At 46.6% G+C, this 19,708-nt stretch overlaps 1 protein-coding gene across 1 annotated transcript in view; it reads left to right on the top strand.

Moving 5' to 3' along the window:
* The window catches only part of LOC144600233 (A-type potassium channel modulatory protein KCNIP1-like), a 73,069-nt gene extending 57,236 nt beyond the window's left edge, over window positions 1-15,833 (top strand). The window contains exons 6-8 of the mRNA XM_078411781.1: window positions 1,643-1,747; window positions 5,186-5,248; window positions 12,587-15,833. Of these exons, the coding sequence (XP_078267907.1) occupies window positions 1,643-1,747; window positions 5,186-5,248; window positions 12,587-12,634 (216 nt within the window). The 3' untranslated portion in view covers window positions 12,635-15,833. The remainder of the gene's footprint in view (window positions 1-1,642; window positions 1,748-5,185; window positions 5,249-12,586) is intronic.
* The last annotated feature ends 3,875 nt before the right edge of the window (window positions 15,834-19,708 follow it).

Below are 19,708 nucleotides of genomic sequence, written 5' to 3'. Positions count from 1 at the left end.
AACGGGCCCTTCGGCCCACCGAGTCCACGCCGACCAGCGATCACCCCGTACACTTGTTTAGTTCAGAGATACACCACGGAATCAAGACAATATCTGTGGAGAGATAGACAGAAAGAGAGAGAGACGAAGAGAGAGAAAGCGACAGAGAGATTATGTGCACGGGTGTACAGTGAAAATCTTTGTTTTGTGACAAATCTTTGTTGGTTCTGACTGTCTACCCTGTAAATACCTCTCATAACTTTATATACTTCTGTCAGGCCTCTCCTCAACTTCTGACATTCCAGAGAAAACAATGTAAATCTGTCCAACCTCTGATTATAGCGAATACCCCCTGATCCAGGCAGCATTCTGGTAAAACTCTTGTGCGCCTTCAAAACATCCGCATCCTTCCTGTAATGGGGTGATCAGAACTGTAGTACTCAAATGCAGTCTAACCAAAGTCTTATAGAGCAGCATATGACTTCCTGACTCCAATACTCAATGAATGAATGAATGAATGAATGAATAAGATTTTATTGGCCAAGTATGTATACATACAAGGAATTTGCCTTGGTGCTTTGCTCGCAAAAGGATAAAAACACGGGTGAGACAATGGCCCACTCATTGACGGCAAGCATACCATGCTCCTTCTTTACCACTCTATCTACTTATTTTGCTGCTTTAAGGGAGATATGGAATTGGACCCCAAGATGGTACATTGAAAGACTGGAGCGACTGGGCTTGTATACTCTGGAAGGATGAGAGGGGATCTTATTGAAACATATAAGATTATTAAGGGATTGGACACGCTAGAGGCAGGAAACATGTTCCCGATGTTGGGGGTGTCCCGAAGCAGGGGCCGCAGTTTAAGAACAAGGAGTAGGCCATTTAGAACGGAGATGAGGAAAAACTTTTTCACTCAGAGAGTTGTGAAGCTGTGGAATTCTCTGCCTCAGGAGACAGTGGAAGCCAATTCCCTGGATGTTTTCAAGAGAGAGTTAGATAGAGCTCTTAAAGATAGCGGAGTCAAGTGACATGGGGAGAGGGCAGGAACAAGGTACTGATTGTGGATGATTAGCCATGATCACGGTGAATAGCGGTGCTGGTTCGAAGGGCCAAATGGCCTACTCCTGCACCTATTGTCTATTGTTTATCCCTCAGTACATCAATGCTGTTAAGGCTTTTGCCAATAAATGAATACTTTCCCCTTACATTCGACCTCCCAAAGTGCCACACCTCACAACGAGCTTAAGTGTCTGAAGAAGGGTCTCGACCCGAAACGTCACCCATTCCTTCTCTCCCGAGATGCTGCCTGACCTGCTGAGTTACTCCAGCATTTTGTGAATAAATCGATTTGTACCAGCATCTGCAGTTATTTTCTTATAGAGCTTAAGTGTACAGGTGGACTGGAACTCATTTGGAAGCTGAATGATTGCACCACAAAGAAGAAAGGAAAGTGGCGGGAGATGGAGTAGAAGGACAGATGTGTGTATGTCGGCAGAGACACTGTCGATGAGAAGGGCGGACATTCACTTGTATGTTGTTGGAAATGGGGAGGGCAGCTAGGGCCTTGTGAGTACATTTGCTTGTGAGGCGATGGAGTGCATAACTGGAGGGTGCAGGCAAAAGGGGCTGTAAGCTGTTTGTGTTGCCAATGCTGCAGGAGATGACGGACATTGTGAGGGCCATCTACAACATGATGGGGAAGTACACTTATCCCGTGCTCAAGGATGACGCTCCAAGGCATCATGTGGACACCTTCTTTCAGGTAAGGCCCCTTTCAGGCATCTTTGCAGGAGGGGCATATGATCTGCCATGAAGGGACCCAGGTTTTGTTTAAGTTTATAGATACAGTGTGGAAAGAGCCCCTAAGGTCCACCAAGCCTGTGCAGCCAGCAATCACCCTGGAACTAGTTCCAACCTACACACTAGGGACAATTTTACAGAACCCAATTAATCTCCAAACCTGTACATCTTTGGAATATGGGAGGAAACTGGAGCACCCGTAGAAAATCCATGCAATCACAGGGAGAAGGTATGGGTTCCGTACAGACAGCACGTGTAGTCAGGATCGAACTTGGGTCTGCAAGGCAGCGACTCTACCGCTGCGCCACTGTGCGTAAGTGGATGGTGGGGGGGGGGGGGGGGGGGGCACTGGGGATAGTGGTCTTGGATTCATTTAGTACCTGTGATGCGCAGGATGATGTGGCATGGCCACCTAGAGTCTGTAGACTTCAGAGAAACAGTGTGGAAACAAGCCCTTCGGCCCACCGAAGCCACGCAGACCTGCAATCACATTATATCATCGCACTATCACACATATATAGTGTAGGGACAATTTACAATTTTATAGAACCCCAATTACCTACAAATCTATATGTGGGAAGAAACCAGAGCACCCAGAGAAATCCCATGCAATCACAGGACAAACTCCGTACAGACAGCACCCACAGTCAGGATGGAACCCGGGTCTCTGGCACCGTGAGGCAGCAACTCTACCACTGCGCCATCGTGCCACCATGGAACCATACGGCATGGAACCAGCCCCTTTGGCACAACTCGTATATGCCGACCAAGATGCCCCATCGAAGCAAGTCCCATTTGCCCCATATCCTTCCATGGGCCAAAACCTTCCTAGCCATGTATCTGTTAAAAATGTTTTTTAAATGCTGTTTTGGTACCTGCCTCAACTACCTCCTCAGACACCTCATTCCACATACTCATCATCCTCAGAGTGAAAAAGTTGGTCCTCAGGTTTCTATTAAATCATGCCCCTCTCACCATGAACGTACATTCTGTGGCTCTTGATTTTCTTTATCTGGGTAAAATATTCTTTGCATTGACCCTATCTATTCTGCTCATGATTTTATACATTACTATAAGATCACCCCTCATCCTCCTGCACTCCAAGGAATAAAGTCCTAGCCTGACCAACCTTTCCCTATGCCTCAGGCCCCCGAGTCCTGGCAACATCCTTGTAAATATTCTCTGCATTCTTTCCAACTTAATGACCTCCCTCTTGTAGCAGGGTGACCAAAACTGAAGACATTACACCAAAGGCGGCCTCACCAACATCTTGTACAACAAGTCACCTAATTTCTGTACTCAATAACAGACACAAAATGCTGTAGTAACTCAGCGGGACAGGCAGCATCTCTGGAGAGAAGGAATGGGTGACGTATCGGGTCGAGGCCCTTCTTCAGACTGTACTCTGTACTCAATACCCTGACTGATGAAGGCCAAGGTACCAAAATCCCATTCTACCAAACTTTCTACCGATGATGCCACTTTCAGGGAACTATGTACCTGTATGCACAGATCCGTGTACTCTACAAAACACCCCCGGGCTAAACCATTCACTTTGAAAGTCCTTGGTAAAACTTCCCAAAATCCTACACCTCACACTTAATTGCATTAAAATCTTTTAGCCATTCCTCTGGTCACTTGCCCAACTGATCAAGATCCTGTTGTCATTTTTGATAATCATCTTCACTGTCTAAGATACCACCTACTTTTGTGTCATCTGCAAACTTACTTATTATGCCTTGTACATTCTCATCCAAATCGGTGATGTAAACCACAAACAGCAATGGGCCCAGCACAGATCCCTGAAACACACCACCAGTCTCAGGCTTCCAGTCCGATAAACAACCTTCTACCACCATCCTTTGCTTCCTTCCATGAAGCCAATGTTGTATCCAGTTAGCTAGCTCTCCCTGGATCTCATGCTCCTGACCTTCCAAAGCAGCCTAACATGTGGAAGGCTTTGCTGAAGTCCATATTGATTGCTACAGCCTTGCCTCGACAACCTTTTTAGTTACTTCTTCGAAAAACTCGATCATGATTTTCCCATGTACAAAATGTATCACTAATCAGCTCCTGTCTTTCCAAATGTATATATGTCATGCCTCGGAACCCTATCTACCTACCTACTGGTGTAACTCAGCGGGTCAGATAGCATTTCTAACAAAAAGGGTTCCTTTTCTCCAGAGATGCTGTCTGATCTGCTAAGTTACACCAGCTTTTTTGTGTCTGTCTTTGTTCCTTCCTGCATATTCTGCCTAGTAAGCCCCTCCATTATTAGGCACCATTATCCGCCCTGCTGGCCCCTCCATTATTAGGCACCCCTCCGTTCATCCAGCACCTCACCCGCATCTAATGATGATTGATATATCGCAGCTAGCACTCCCTGGCCCATCACAGTCCCTGCATCTCCACCAATGGAACTCATTCTGGTATTGCACAGCGGGAAGCACCAGTCCGCAGCAGGTTGGTCACTGGCCATGAGGCAGCCCAGGACATACAAAGGTTATGAGTGCACAAAGAGGCTTCTCTTGGCTAGCAGCATTGATACCACTTGCACTGCAGCTTGTGCAGGTGGCTGACTCTTCAGGGGCTTCACCCTCAGATGCATGTCCCATGAGCAGTACAGTCACAGAGTGGCTGCATTGATCCGTCCACAGGAGAACCCACTGCTGCATTGCCGAGTAGCCCTGAAGCCACGAGGAGCGGAATTAGCCAAACGTCTGCAGGAAAGTTGTGGACAATCTCGGCATTGTTCAGTAGGATAGTGAAAACCACCATTAAACTGTTGTGAGTAGGTACCTGACCAGCAATGTGGCTGATCCTGAGTGCAGTCGTTACAAGGGAAGGCTCCATTCCCATGGAACAGGTTTAGTATTGTGTGGTGATACTCTGGTGGGGACCGAGGATTGATTAATAGATATAACATTGAGACTGGGAATAAAGAGGTCACACTCAAATTGGCCAGTTGGAACCATAGACAAATAGTGCTGGAACCCCAGCGTTTCATAATCTATATCAATGATTTGGATGAGGGGATGGTGTAAATGTAATAACATTTGATCATTCACATGAGCTGTGTGCTCCAGATTTACACCATTGGTGAACAGCACTCCCTTTGGGAAGTGGCCTGGACCGTGCACTGAAGGTCCAGGAGAGTTCAACATTTTCATCTGATGACTGCAAGTAGGTTGAAGATCATGCACCTTTGACCCTCGACCTCTGAGTGATGAGTGTGGACATGAAGCGATTAACTTTCTCAAATTATTTCAGTCTTAATGCACTCAGGAATTTAAGATTAGGACTGACTGTGGTCGCTCCTTGCTTGGAACAGAGTACTGTCAAGTCTGCAGCATCATGTGGCGGCAGTTCCTAATGAAATCTAATACCTTTACCTTCACAGAAAATGGACAAAAACAAAGATGGCGTAGTGACTCTCGACGAGTTTATAGAATCCTGCCTTCTGGTAAGTGCCTTGACATGGCAAGCACATTCCACACGTCTCACCTGCTCCTAGTTCCCGAGGCGATTGAAGGCCAGGAGTCCTCAGGCAAAGCAAGGTCATCGGATTGGAAGAGCATTCTTATTCCACAGATAGACACAAAATGCTGGAGTAACTCAGCAGGACAGGCAGCATCTCTGGAGAGGAGCAATGGGTGATGTTTCGGGTCAATCTTTCACAACCATCTTCACTGTCTGCAAAACCACTCACATTTTTCTCATCAGCAAACTTGCTAATCTTGCCCTGTATGTTCTCGTCCAAATCAAGTTGGATTAACACAGAATGTTTCTTTATCCAGATGTGCTGTTGGTACAAGTAGCTGTGGCAGATAAGGCAAGGTGGAAGGCAAAGAAATTCTACAAATATATTAAGGGCAAAATAGTAACTTAGGAGAGGATGGGGCCCAGTAAAGATTAATGAAGTTATCCTATGTGTGGAGGCACAAGAGATGAGTGAGGTGTTAAATGAATATTTCTCACCTGCATATACCATGGAGAGAGATGACTAGTGGTGTGCCTCAGTGTTCGGTGCTGAACCCGTTACAGTTTGTCATTGGTTGAGAACATACAGGGCAAGATTAGCAAGTTTGCTGATGATAAAAAAAGTGAGTGGTTTTGCAGACAGTGAAGATGGTTGTGAAAGATTGCAGGAGGATCTGGATCAATTGGCCAGGTGGACAGAGGAATGGTTGATGGAATTTAATACAGAGAAGTGTAAGGTGTTGTATTTTGGGACGTCGAACAAGGGCAGGACCTACACAGTAAATGGTAGGTCTCTGAGTAGTGATGTAGAGCAGAGGGATCTAGGAGTACAGGTGCATGGTTCCTTGAAGGTGGAGTCGCAGGTAGATAAGGTGATCAAAAAGGCTTTTGGCATTTTGGCCCTCATCAGTCAGAGTATTGAGTATAGAACTTGGGAGGTCATGTTGCAGTTGTATGAGACGTTGGTGAGACCACATTTAAAATATTGTGTTCAGTTCTGGGCACCATGTTATAGGAAAGATATTGTCAAGCTTGAAAGGGTTCAGAAAAGATTTACAAGGATGTTGCCAGGACTAGAGGGTGTGAGCTATATGGAGAGGTTGAGCAGGCTGGGTCTCTATTCCATGGAGCATAGGAAGATGAGGAGAGATCTTATAGAGGTGTACAAAATCATGAGAGGAATAGTTGGGTAGATGCACAGAGTATTTTACCCAGAGGAGGGGAATCGAGGACCAGAGGACATAGATTCAAGGTGAAGGGGAAAAGATTTAATAGGAATCCGAGGGGTAACTTTTTCACACAAAGGGTGGTGGGTGTATCGAACAAGCTGCCAGAGGAGGTAGTTGAGCCTGGGACTATCCCAACGTTTAAGAAACAAACAGGTACATGGATAGGACAGGTTTGGAGGGATATGGACCAAGCGCAGGCAAGTGGGACTAGTGTAGCTGGGACATTGTTGGCCGGTGTGAGCAAGTTGGGCCAGAGGGCCTGTTTCCACACTGTATCACTCTATGACTCTATATGGATATTTGGAACCTGGGGAAGTTGATAGTGATGGCTTGATATTTTTGTGTAGTTTAGAGATGCAGCGCAGAAACAGGCCCTTCGGCCCACCGAGACCGCACCGACCAGCGATCCCCGCACATTAACACTATCTTACCTACACACACTAGGGACAATTTACACATATAACAAGCCAATTAACCTAAAAACCTGTACGTCTTTGGAGTGTGGGAGGAAACCAAAGATCTTGGAGAAAACCCACGCAGGTCACGGGGAGAACGTACAAACTCCGTACAGCCAGGACCCGTAGTTGGTATCGAACCTTGGTCTCCAGCACTGTAAGGCTGCAACTCTCCTGCTGTGCTACCGTTCTTAAAATGCATTAAAAAGCAAAATGCACAGATAAATACCAAGGACCTGCTCAAGTGTATCTTAGGGTATTGTAGGAAGCTACGGATGAAATTGCAGGACCACTGGCAGAGATATTTGTATTATTGATAGTCACGGATGAGATGCTGGAGCATGGCTAATGTGCCTCTATTTTATAAAGGCTGCAAGGAGAAGCCTGGAAACTGCAGGAGACCTTTACATCAGTGGTGGGTATGTTTTTAGAGGGAATTCTGAAAGACAGGATTCACATGCATGTGCAAAGGCATGGAGTGATTAGAGATAGCTTGGGTTTGTGTGTGGGGAAATCACATCTCACCAATTTAATTGAGCATTTTGAAGAAATGACCAAGAATATTGACTGCAATGCAGAAGATGTTGCTTACATGGGCCTATAACAAGGTACTGCATGATAGGCCGATCTGGAAGCATTAGTTTAGTTTAGTTTATTATTGTCACGTGTACCGACTTACAGTGAAAAGCTTTTTGCTGCATGCTAACCATTCAGTGAAAAGACTATACATGATTACAATCGAGCCGTCCACAGGTTAGATCACATGGGATCCTGGGCAAACCAGCTAATTAGATACAAAGTTGGCTTGAAGGTGGGACACAGAGATGGTGGAAGAGGGTTAATTTTCAGACTGAAGCCTGCCACAAGTGATTGGTGCTGGTTCCACTGTTGTTTGTCATTTATAATAATGATTTGGATGTGAATGTAGATGGCATGGTTTGCTGGTGAAATTTGCTCACTATTAAAATGGGTGGTATGGTGAACATTGAAGAAGTTTATCAATGATTACAATGGGATCTTGATCAACTAGGCCAATGGACTGAGGAATGGCAGATGGAGTTTAATTCAGATAAATGCAATGAGTTGCACTTTGGTAGGACAAAGCAGGGCAGGACTTACACAGTAAATGGTAGGGCCCTGAGCAAAGTGGTGGAACAGAGAGACTTACGGTTGCAAGTACAAACTTCCATGACATTACATACAGCACATGCAGACAAAACGTGAAGAAGGTGTTTGGCATGCTTGCCCTGATGGGTCAGGGTATTGAGTATAGGAGTTAGAATGTCATGTTGCAACTGTACGAATCATTGTTGAGACGAGAGTTAGAGTATTGTGTGCCGTCTGGTCACTTGGTTGCAGGAGAAACATCGTTAAGCTGGAAAAGAACCACTTCCCCAGGGTGGACATATCACAGACTGGAGGCTGCAGCTAAGGTGGGAAAAGCAACGTTTAATCTTTCTACATAGAGGGGGGGGGTGGTGGAGGCAGATATGATAGTGCCGTTTAAGAGGCTTTTAGATAGACACATGAATATGCCGGGAAGGGGGGAATATGGATCATGTGCAGGCAGATGTGATTAATTTATCTTGGCATCATGGTCGGCACAGACATTATGGGCCGAAGGACATGTTCCTGTACTATACTATAATGTGCGGGGGTCGCTGGTCGGTGCGGACTTGGTGGGCCGAAGGGCCTGATTCTGCGCTGTATCTCTAAACTAAACTAAACTATGGGCCAAAGGACATGTTCCTTTACTATACTGTACTATGTTCGAAAAAGATCACCAAGATGTTACCAGGTCTGGAGGGCTTGATTTATAAGGATAGTCTGGGACTATTTTCCCTGGAGCATTGGAGGTTGAAAGGTGACCAACCAAAGGTATATAAATTCATGAGGAGTAGGCGGTCACAGTCTTTTTCTCAGGGTATGGGAGTCCAAAATTAGAGGCCTAGATTTCTGAGAGGGGGAAGAATTAAAAAGGATCTGAGGGGCAACATTTCACACAGAGGAAGGTGCAGCTATGGAATGAGCTGCTAAAGCAATAGAGGTGGGTAGAATCACAACATTTAAAAGACATTCAAACAGGTACATGCAAAGGAAATGTTCAGAGTGATATGGACCAAACGGTGACAAGTGGGACTGGCTTAGACAAACATCTTGGTCTACAATGAGAAGATGGGGAAAAAAGAAGTTTCTGTACTGTATAACTCTATGATTCTAAAACCCACCAGACCATTTACCTTCTTTATTGCTTTCAGTTCCTGTATATTAATTCTGAATCATTCATTTACAAGAAAACCAAGGTTGCTCTGAACACCAACAACTTCAATTCTACATGGTCTAAAATATATTCTGCCTTTCTATGTTTTTACTAATGTGGATGATGTTACCCCCTTTCATATTATGAACCATCTGATTCATCACCGCTCATAAACCTTTTTATATTCCCTTGACGCCTTCCTGTCCCTTCACCCCCCGATAGCTATCCAGCTTTATAGTCATGGCACAGAACAGAGTACAGCACAGAAACAGGACCTTTCACCAAACTCGTCCATGCTGACCAAGTTGGTGTGACCGATGAAGCCTAGGGTTCCAAATGGTATCCTCACTACCTGGTTGACCTATGTTGCCCCTTTCATGGAACTATGTATCTGTACTCCTTGGTCTCGCTACTCTACAAACACTATTCAGGGCCCTGCCATTAACTATGTATGTCCTGCCCTGGTTTAACTTACCAAAACACAACAACTTACATTGATCTGAGTTTAATTCCATCTGCTTCAGTTCAGCTGGATCCTGTTATAATCTTCAACGATCTTCTTTGCTATCTGCCACACCATGAATGTAGGTGTTATCCTCAAACTACCACCTGCATTCTCACCAAATCATTACTGCGTATGATAAAGAGCAGGGAATCCAATCTTAATCTCCGCAGCATACCACTAGTCACAAGCCTCCAATCTGAAAAACAACCCTCCACAACCACCCTCTGATTCCTTCTACCATGCCAATTTTGTATCCAATTGGATATCTCACCCTGGGTCGCATGTAATCTAGCATGTGAGATCTTGTCAAAGGCCTTGCTAAACTACAAAGAATGTTTGTACCAGGTACAAAGCATGCTGTCTATTCCTAAAAGTGCTGAAGTAAGGACTATCCCTGATTTCCTCTTAACTTTCCAAAAACCGGCAAGACCTATCTCATAGAATCCACTCCAGCAATTTTCCGAGCATTGTTATTAGGCTCAGGGCCTACTAATTCCCTGGCTTGTCCTTGCAGCACTTCTTAAATAAAGTCACAACATTTGACACCCTCCAGTCTTCCAGTACCTCACATATGGATTAACGATACATATTTATCAATCTCCATGTTCATCTCCATGGCAAATACAGATGGGCAATATTCATTTCACTCTTCGCTCAGTTTCCTTTAAGCATCTCCCTCTCACCTTAATGCCATGCGCTCTAGTATATGACATTTCCCCCCTTAGGAAAATATTTTGACTGTCCACCCTAACCCTGCCTCATAATTCTATAAAATTATATCAGGTCTCCCCTCAGTCTCCGATGCTCCCAAGAAAACAATCCAGGTTTTTCCAACCTCTCCTTGTAGCTAATACCCCTAATTTGGGTAGCATCCTGGGCAATCTTCTGCATCCTCTCCATCTTTCTTGTGATGGGGTGACCCGAACTGCACCCAATACTCCAAATGCAGTCTAACCAAAGATTTATAACGCTGCAAAATGACCTACTGACTCTTATACTCAATGAAGGTGAGATACCATACGCTCTCTTTACCACACTATCAACCTGGGTTGCGGCTTCCAGGGTGCTGTGATCTCACTACATCAATGCTGCTAAGGCTCCTGGCGTTAACTGTAATCTTTCCCCTTACATTTGACTTCCCAAAGTGCAACACCACATGCTTTCTGGATTAAACTCCATCTGTGATTTTGCTGCCCACATCTGTAGCTGATCTTTCACTGGTATTTTTCGGTGGCCTTCCTCACTGCCTGCAATTACAGAATTTTTCTATTACATAGAAACATAGAAAATAGGTGCAGGAGGAGGTCATTTGGCCCTTCGAGCCAGCACCGCCATTCATTGTGATCATGGCTGATCATCTACAATCAGTAACCTGTGCCTGCCTTCTCCCCATATCCCTTGATTCAACTAGCCCCTAGACAAGAGCTCTATCTAACTCTCTTTTAAATTCATCCAGTGAATTGGCCTCCACTGCCTCCTGTGGTAGAGAATTCCACAATTCACAACTCTCTGGGTGAAAAAGATTTTTCTCACCTCAGTTTTAAAAGGCCTCCCCTTTATTCTTAGACTGTGGCCCCTAGTAACAACCGCCATTGCTCCCTTGTCTGCAAACATATTAATCAACCGATCTACATATTTATCCGTCCATTATATTGGCTTTCATCAGTCAGGGTATTGAGTATAGCAGTTGAGAGGTTATGTTACAGTTGCACAGGACATTGGTGAGGCCTCATTTGGAGTAATGTGTTACAGGAAGTATTGTGTGTTATGTTGCAAGGGTAATTCTGGCAAGAGCGCAGCAAGGATTTATAAGGTTGTTGCCAGAACTCAAGGGCCTGAGGTATTGGGAGAGATTTGGAGGCTAGAATTTTATTCCTTGTAGCACAGGAAGCTGAGGGATAATCTTAAAGAGTGGAATAGAATGTTGAAAGTAGTCTTTTACCCAGACTAAGGAAATCAAGAACCAGATGAGATTGGTTTAAGGTGAGAGAGGAAAGAGTTAATCGGCAATGAGGGGCAACATTTTCACAGTGTTTTTTGAGGAGGTGATGAAGATGAATGATCAGAGTAGGGCAATGAATGTTGTCTCTTTGTTCTCTGATGGTGGTGGGTATATGGAATGAGATGCCAGAGGAGGTAGTTGAGGCTGATACAAAACCAATGTTTAATAGACATTTGGACCGGTACATGAATAAAAAAGATTTAGGGCAATAAGGGCAAAACACGGCCAAATGGGATAGCTTAGTTGGGGTATTTTGGTCGGCATGGAAGAGTTGGGCCGAAGGGCCTGTTTCCATGCTATATGACTCTATACATATTACAAACAACAGAGGCCCCAATACTGATACCTGTGCAACACCACTGGTCTCAGACCTCCACCAGAATGACCCTTTCATCACAAACTCCTGTCGTCTCTGGGTAATCCAGTTCTGAATCCAAGTTACCAAGTCACTGGATCGCAAGTATCTTAATCTTTAGGATCAGCCTACCACGAGGGAGCTTGTCATGTAGTTGAGGGAAGTCCATGTAGACATCCACTGCCCTGCCCTCATCATTCATCTTCACCCTGCCAAATGTGAATAAATCCTGTCCTAGGAATCCTCTCCAATAGCTTTGCTACACTTCCCCTCCTCATTCTCATCGAGCTCCCCTTTCTCCTTCTCTTCCTCCTCCTCCTTCTCATGCATCTTCTCCGCTTCCTGCTTCTTCTCCACATCTTCCTCTTCCTCCTACTGCTCCTCTGCGTGTCTGGACAGCACGCAAAACAATCTTTTTTCACTGTATCTTGGTATATGTGAAAATAATAACCAAAACAAATACCAATCATGTTCCCAGTATGACAATTACCTTTTATGTCTCTGCTTCATTACAGGATGAAAATATCATGAGATCCCTACAGCTTTTTGAAAACATTATATAGCATTTCAGATGCATCAAAAGTGCCATCCTCCCAATGGGACAGACTGCAACTGGAGACAGCTTCTTGGTGTTGCCTGGTCTTCAGCTGGTGCATGTGTCACTGTTGGACAAAGGTCTGGAATCTAACCAGGAAGCAATTTCTAGACAGTGATTTTCTATTGCGTGCCTGTGGAGTATCGAGAAACTCTTAAAGAACCATTTTGTTCCATTTTGTAAAGCATGCTGCACTGTGAAAGTTTGTAAACCATGAAGCCATGATTTATCTGTGATCACTTGCGTAACTGGTGTATCGAGAGTCTGATGTGTACTGCTTCCAAATGCACTGTGAGCACAAGCACCACATTGGTCCTCACCCCTCCTCCACCATTTATCTCTTTACCTTTTGTTCCTTTCTTCTTTATTTTGTTCTTCCCTCTTCATTGCTCTCATGTTCTCGCCATCCATTTTTTTGTTTTAGTTTTTTAGGGATATAGCATGGAAATGGGCCTTTCAGCCCACCAAGTCCGCATCAACCAACAATCACTCGTACACTAGTTGTATCCTACACACTAGGAAGAATTTACAGAAGCCAATGACTCTACAAACCTGCTCGTCTGGAATTTGGGAGGAAACCAGACCACCTGGAGAAAGCCCATGCTTTAGATATAGGGAGAACATACAAACTCCGTACAGGCAGCACCTGTAGTCATGGTCAAACCCAGGTCTCTGGCGCTGTAAGGAAGCAATCTGCAATGCTGCGCCGCTGTGCCACACCTGTTCCACATGGTTTACTTTTCCCTGTTTCCCTCACATCTCTTACTTTGCAGCTATCTTGAGGTCACAGAGATATATCCTCTGCCTAGCAGAGCTGGTCATCCTTAACAACTTCTCCTTCGACTCCTCCCACTTCCTCTAAATCCAAGGTGTAGCTATGGGCACTCGTCTGGGCCCCAGCTATGCCTGCCTCTTTGTCGGGTACGTAGAACAATCACTGTTCCAGGCGTACACTGGCCCCATCCCCGAACTCTACCTCCGCTACATTGGCGACTGCATCGGTGCTGCCTCCTGCACCCATGCAGAACTCACTGACTTCATCAACTTCACGACTAATTTCCATCCTGCACTCAAATGCACTTGGACCATCTCTGACATCTCCCTACCGTTTCTAGATCTCACTGTCTCCATCACAGGAGACAGACTATTGACTGACATCTATTACAAACCCACTGATATCTAATTATAAACCCACCCAGAGAGTTGTGAATTCACCCAGAGAGTTGTGAATTTGTGGAATTCTCTGATTCTGACTGTCCATCCTCTCATAATATTATATACTTTCCCCTTAACCTCTGGCTCTCCAGAGAAAACAATCCAAGTCTGTCTAACCACCACCTGCAGCAAATGCCCTCTAAACCAGTCATCATTGTGGAATACTTCCCCTGCACCCTTTCCAAAGCCTCCACATTGTTCTTGTATTGGGGCGATCAGAACTGTGCAATACTCCAAATGCAATCTAACCAAAGTCTGATACAGCTGCATCATGCCTTCCTGACTCTTATACCCAATGCCCCAGCCAAGGAGGTAAACATTCCATATGCCTTCTTCACCACTCTATCTACTTGTGTTGCCATTTTTAGGGAGTTATGGTCTTGGACCCCAAGATCCTTTTGTACATAAATGCCATAGAGCATGTTCCCATTAATTATATAGTTTCCCCTTACATTCGACCACCCAAAGTGCAACATTTCACATTTTCTTGCATTAAACTCCTTGTACCATTTCTCTGCCCATTTCCGTAGCTGATCTATGCTTCGCTGTACACTATGACACCCACACCTCACAGTTCGTGGTCCCAGCAATCTTGGTGCCATCTGCAAACCGACTACCCACCCCAGCAACAGCAACAGAGGTCCCTGCACGTTTCCCTGCAGAACTCCACTGGTTGCAAACCTCCAGCCTGAATATTGTCCTTCCACCTGTCTTCGATCAGTATGTCAATGCTGAATCCGTACAATCAAGTTACTGTTCATCCCATGCATCTTAATCTTCTGGATTAGTCGAGTATGGGGGACTTTATCAGATGCGTTACTAAAATCAATGTAGATTACATCTACCTGCCCTACCCTCATCAATCACCTTTACCACCTCCTCAAAAAACTTGTCAAGTTGGTAAGACATAAGCAGCCATGTACAAACCCATGATGACTATCCCCGATTAACCCAATCTCTTCCAAATGGGAATAAATCCTATCCCAAAGAATCTTCTCCAAACATTTCCCTTCCATTGACATGGGCCTCACCGCCCTATAATTCCCTGGATTTTGTCTCTTGTACAAAGGAACAATATTAGCAACATTCCCTGGGCCTCACCTGTAGTTAGAGAAGATGCAATGACCAAGATCTCCTGCAATGTCCTACTTTGCCTCTCTCACTAACCTGGGATGGATGGCAACAGGCCCTGAGGACATCCATCTGAAATCTCTTCAAAGGCCCCAAAACTCCTCCTCTTCAAACTCTTGCATGTTAGTATTGTCTACACTGATCACACCGTCCTCCTTGGCCTACTCCTTGGTGAAACCAGATGTCAATTTGATCTGTGCTGCTACTTTGAGAGAGCCTTTAGTACCCATTACAAAGTTCCTCTGTTCTCTACAGCCTTCAATAACCTCCGATTCATGGCACACTATTTTGTCCCATTGCACTTCCCACTTCTTTGAATTAAATTGCATGGCCCATTTTTTTCTGTTCCACTGACGACAGAGCCACCAGCAGACCAGCCCACCTACAGTCCGAAGCCTGTAGTGGTGAATCTGTGGAATTCTGTGTCCCAGACGGCTGCAGAGGCCACGTCAGTGGATATATTTAAGGCAGAGATAGATAGGTTCTTGATTAGTACGGGTGTCAGAGGTTATGGGGAGAAGGCAGGAGAATGGGGTTTGGAGGGAGAAATCAGCCATGATTGAATGGCAGAGTAGATTTGATGGGCCGAATGGCTTAATTCTACTCCTATCACTTATGATATTATGAAGCCCATCTCGCACATCTTTCTGGGACCCTGCGCCAATGTTGGACACATTTTGCCACTCTCCTTTGTATCCCAGAAGCGTTTTTATATCTTATGTTGCCATTTGGAGCCCTGGCAAACAACTTGCGCCATTACGTCAAATACACCATTCTTGTTGACCTTCCTTGTTGTATCTTCAAATAAAGTCAATTGTTGGCTCTCAGCCATTCTGGACTGAGAAATGAAATTTCACGCGGCGAATGGAAACGCTTTCGAAAGCTTCGGATGCTCAGTCCGTGTGCGTATTCAAAACAGATTGGTCAACTTTTGGATATTAATGAAATCCCAGGTTAGTGCACAAAAGTGGGGTTGAGGTAAAAGACCAGCCACGATCTAACGGACAAGGTGGAGCAGACACGACCGACCATGTAGCCGACCAGTCCTATCTAAAGGGCACAGCTTTAAGGGGAGAGGTTTACAGGAGACGTGCGGGCAGGTGTTTTACACAGAAGGTGGCGGGTGCCTGGGGAAGTGGTGGGGGCAGACATGATCACGACATTTAAGAAGCTTTTAGATAGACTCATGGATACACAGGGAATGGGTGGATATGAATTACGTGCAGACAGAGATTAGTTTGCTCGGGCCCCATTTTCGGCAAGTTCAGAAACGGCTTGTTCCTGTGTATCTATGTTCTATCTCCGATGCCGATATTTCCCCTAATGCACCAGCCAACTCTCCCCTTGCAGTGATGTTCTCCCATCACTGCCATGTTTTAATCTTTCTCTCGGACCATCGATTAGTCCCACCTCATCACACGCGGTTCAGCCTCCGCCGTCCCGGTCGCTGGCTGGGCTATGAGTTGTTCACGGAAAGTGGCATTTGGTATTGCACAGACTTCTAATCTATGTTGAATTGGCCAATCCCATCTCCGCGATCTGTGGGGGGAAAAGCGCAAATATTGAGTGGCAGCCCGCTATAATTTCTTGATCAATACTCGTGTCCCATTGTAGATTACCGCTTGGACTATTTCCAAAGGCAAATCACTGAAAATTCTCGAAAAACGAGGTAAAATGTAGGTTGGATGTAGCAGCGATGAGCGGGACAGTGGCGCAGACGGCAGAGTTACTGCCTCAAGGGCGCTGGCCCGGGTCCTATCATGACCTTGACAGATATCTGTGTGGTGGTTACACGCTCTCCGGGTGACCCAGTGGGTTCCTGCGATGCCCCGTCTCCTCCCTCCGACGTCCCAAAGACGTGCAGATCGGTGGGTAAGTTGGCCGCTGTAAAGAGCTAGCGTGCAGGTGAAGCGTAGAAACTGGGGGAGTTGATGGGAAATGTGGGGGAAATAGGTTGTGGGGGAGTGGGAGCTGGCATGGCCAGTGATAGAGCGAATGGCCTTCACGTGTGTGGGAAGCAAATATGTCTACCGGCCAGGCAGCATCTGTGGAAATAAACAGGTCGCCCATTCCCGGGAAATGTTATAAATCAACCAAGTTTTACATTGTGGGAGAACAGTTACAAAATGCCGGTGCTGAGAATCAGAACTAAAACAACAGGCTGGAAAAGGCTCAGATGAGACCGCACCTGCGGAAAGAGGCACAGTCAACGTCCCGAGTCTGCGATGTTGGATGCCCAGGGAGAGATAGACACACAATGCTGGAGTAACTCAGCGGGACAGGCAGCATCTCTGGAGAGAAGGAATGGATGACGTTTCGGGTCGAGACCCTTCTTCAGACTGAGATGCTCATCTCGGCCGCCGCATCTTCCCCGTTCACCTTTCCCCCGTCAGTCATCAACCCACTGCATTTGCTGAAGTCTCTTGCCCTATAAATATGCCTCTATCTACACACTCTGTTGGCGTGTCCCCGGCGATTGCCTCCTCGCACCGTTGAACGTAAAGTCCGCGCTGCAGTCCCGTGTGTAGCGACAGTGTGCCCCGAGCTGAGTGCGGCTATCTGCGCTTATACACCGGTGCGATCCCTCCCTCACGCGATTCCCGTCAGTTCCGAGTGTAGCCCGTGTCCCGGTTGGAGTCCGGACTGGATCCCACGGAGTCTCAGGCTGGACAGTCACACAAAGCTGACGTTTCGGGTCGAGAAGATGGGTTCCTATTCCTTCTCTCCAGAGATGCTGCCTGTCCCGCTGAGTTACTCCGGCATTTTGTGTCTATCTTCGGTGTTAACAGCATCTGCAGTTCCTTCCCACGAGTCTCAGACCGCCCCTCCCCTCTCCGCGGCAGAAGGTGAATGTTGGCACCCAAGTCTCGGTGCGTGGCAGCGAGTACAGGCGCTGCGAACCGGCGCTCTGGCAGCAACCAGGGCAAAGCTGCTCGCTCAGTGCGGGGAACAGGGGGGGGGGGGGGGGTCCTGGCCGCGGTGTGTGTGTGTGTGTGTGTGCGGGGCGGGGATGTGTCCACGGGGGATTGCAGTGTAGTTGTCAGCCACTGGTGCTCGCGGTGTGTGTGTGTGTGTGTCTGTGTCTGTGTGTGAGTGTGTGTTTGTGTGTGTGTATGTATGTGTGTGTGTGTGAGTGTCTGTGTGTGTGTATGTATGTGTGTGTGTGTGTCTGTGTGTGTGTGTGTGTGTGTATGTATGTGTGTGTGTGAGCGTGTGTCTGTGTGTGTGTGTATGTGTGTGTGGTGTGTGTGTGTGTATGTGGTGTGTGTGGTGTGTGTGTGTGGTGTGTGAGTGTGTGTGTGTATGGGGTGGGGATGCGAGGGGGCACCTGTTGCAGTGTAGTTGTTAGCCACTGGTGCTCGCGGTGTGTGTGTGTGGGGGGGGGGGGGCTGGGTGGGGATGCGAGGGGGCACCTGTTGCCGTGTAGTTGCCAGCCACTGGTGCTCGCGGTGTGCGGCGTGCTCGGTATTCCCTGTGAGGGGGTTTCCGGCGGAGGCTGGCAGCTGAGTTGACTGGAGCCATCAATAATGGATGAGGCGAGGAGCCGTGCTTGGGTCGATGCAGCGTGCTTGGGAAGCCCGCACACACACACGATGACGTACAAGTGGCAGATACAGGCGGGCAGCCCGGGCAGCAACACGCAACCGCACTGCAATCTGACTGCGTCGAAACCTGCGCTGGCATCGCGCCAGCGGCAACCAGGCACTGTGCAGAGAGGATTAGCGGGGTAGCCCAGCGTCACGCTGCGGGCACCTCACACTGTCTGGTTGCAGTGAGCAGTCTACCGCCATTTGGGGATATCCTGACCACGGTGGAAAGGGTACAGAGAAGATTTACAAGGACGTTGTCAGGACTAGAGGGTCTGAGCTAAAAAGAGAGGTTGTGTAGGTTGGGACTCTATCCGCTGGATCGCAGGAGGATGAGGGATGATCTTATAGAGGAACATAAAATCATGAGAAGAATAGATCGGGTATATCGTCTCTTGCCCAGAGTAAGTGAATCGAGGACCAGAGGACATAGGTTTAAGATGAAGGGGAATAGATTTAACAGGAATCTGAGGGGTAACTTTTTCACACAAAGGGTGGTGGGTGTATGGAACAAGCTGCCAGGGGAGGTAATTTAAGAAACAGTTAGACAGGTACATGGATAGGACAGGTTTGAAGGCGTATGGAACAAACGCGGGCAGGTGGGACTAGTGTAGCTGGGACATGGTGGCCGGTGTGGGCAAGTTGGGCTGAAGGGCCTGTTTCCATGCAATATCATCTATGACAAGTGAGGGGATCTCTCTGAGGTCGTCACACTGTAGTGACGAGGGCCTCTGTGTGCTTCCCTGTGTGGTCTGTGTGTATTATGCACCCCATCATTACGAGCAGCTGTCCTTCGTTGCTCTGTCCATTCATGATACCATCTAGTACGAACTATAAGATGGCTGACCTCCTGCAGGGTTACCCACATGGCGAGTACTGTCCGTAGGGGATAGAAACAAAATGCTGGAGTAACTCAGCAGATCAAGCAGCATCTCTGGAGTTACTCCAGCATTTTGTGAATAAATACCTTCGATTTGTACCAGCATCTGCAGTTATTTTCTTATATATCTCTGGAGAGGCAACGTTTCGCGTCAGGGGAAAAGGAAACGAGACGGTGATGGAGAGATATATAGAAAACATGAATGAAAGAATTGCAAAACAGTAACGAT

This window comes from Rhinoraja longicauda, chromosome 14, assembly GCF_053455715.1.
Source record: "Rhinoraja longicauda isolate Sanriku21f chromosome 14, sRhiLon1.1, whole genome shotgun sequence".
NCBI lineage: Eukaryota > Metazoa > Chordata > Chondrichthyes > Rajiformes > Arhynchobatidae > Rhinoraja > Rhinoraja longicauda.
This window is presented reverse-complemented; position numbering and strand designations above follow the sequence as displayed.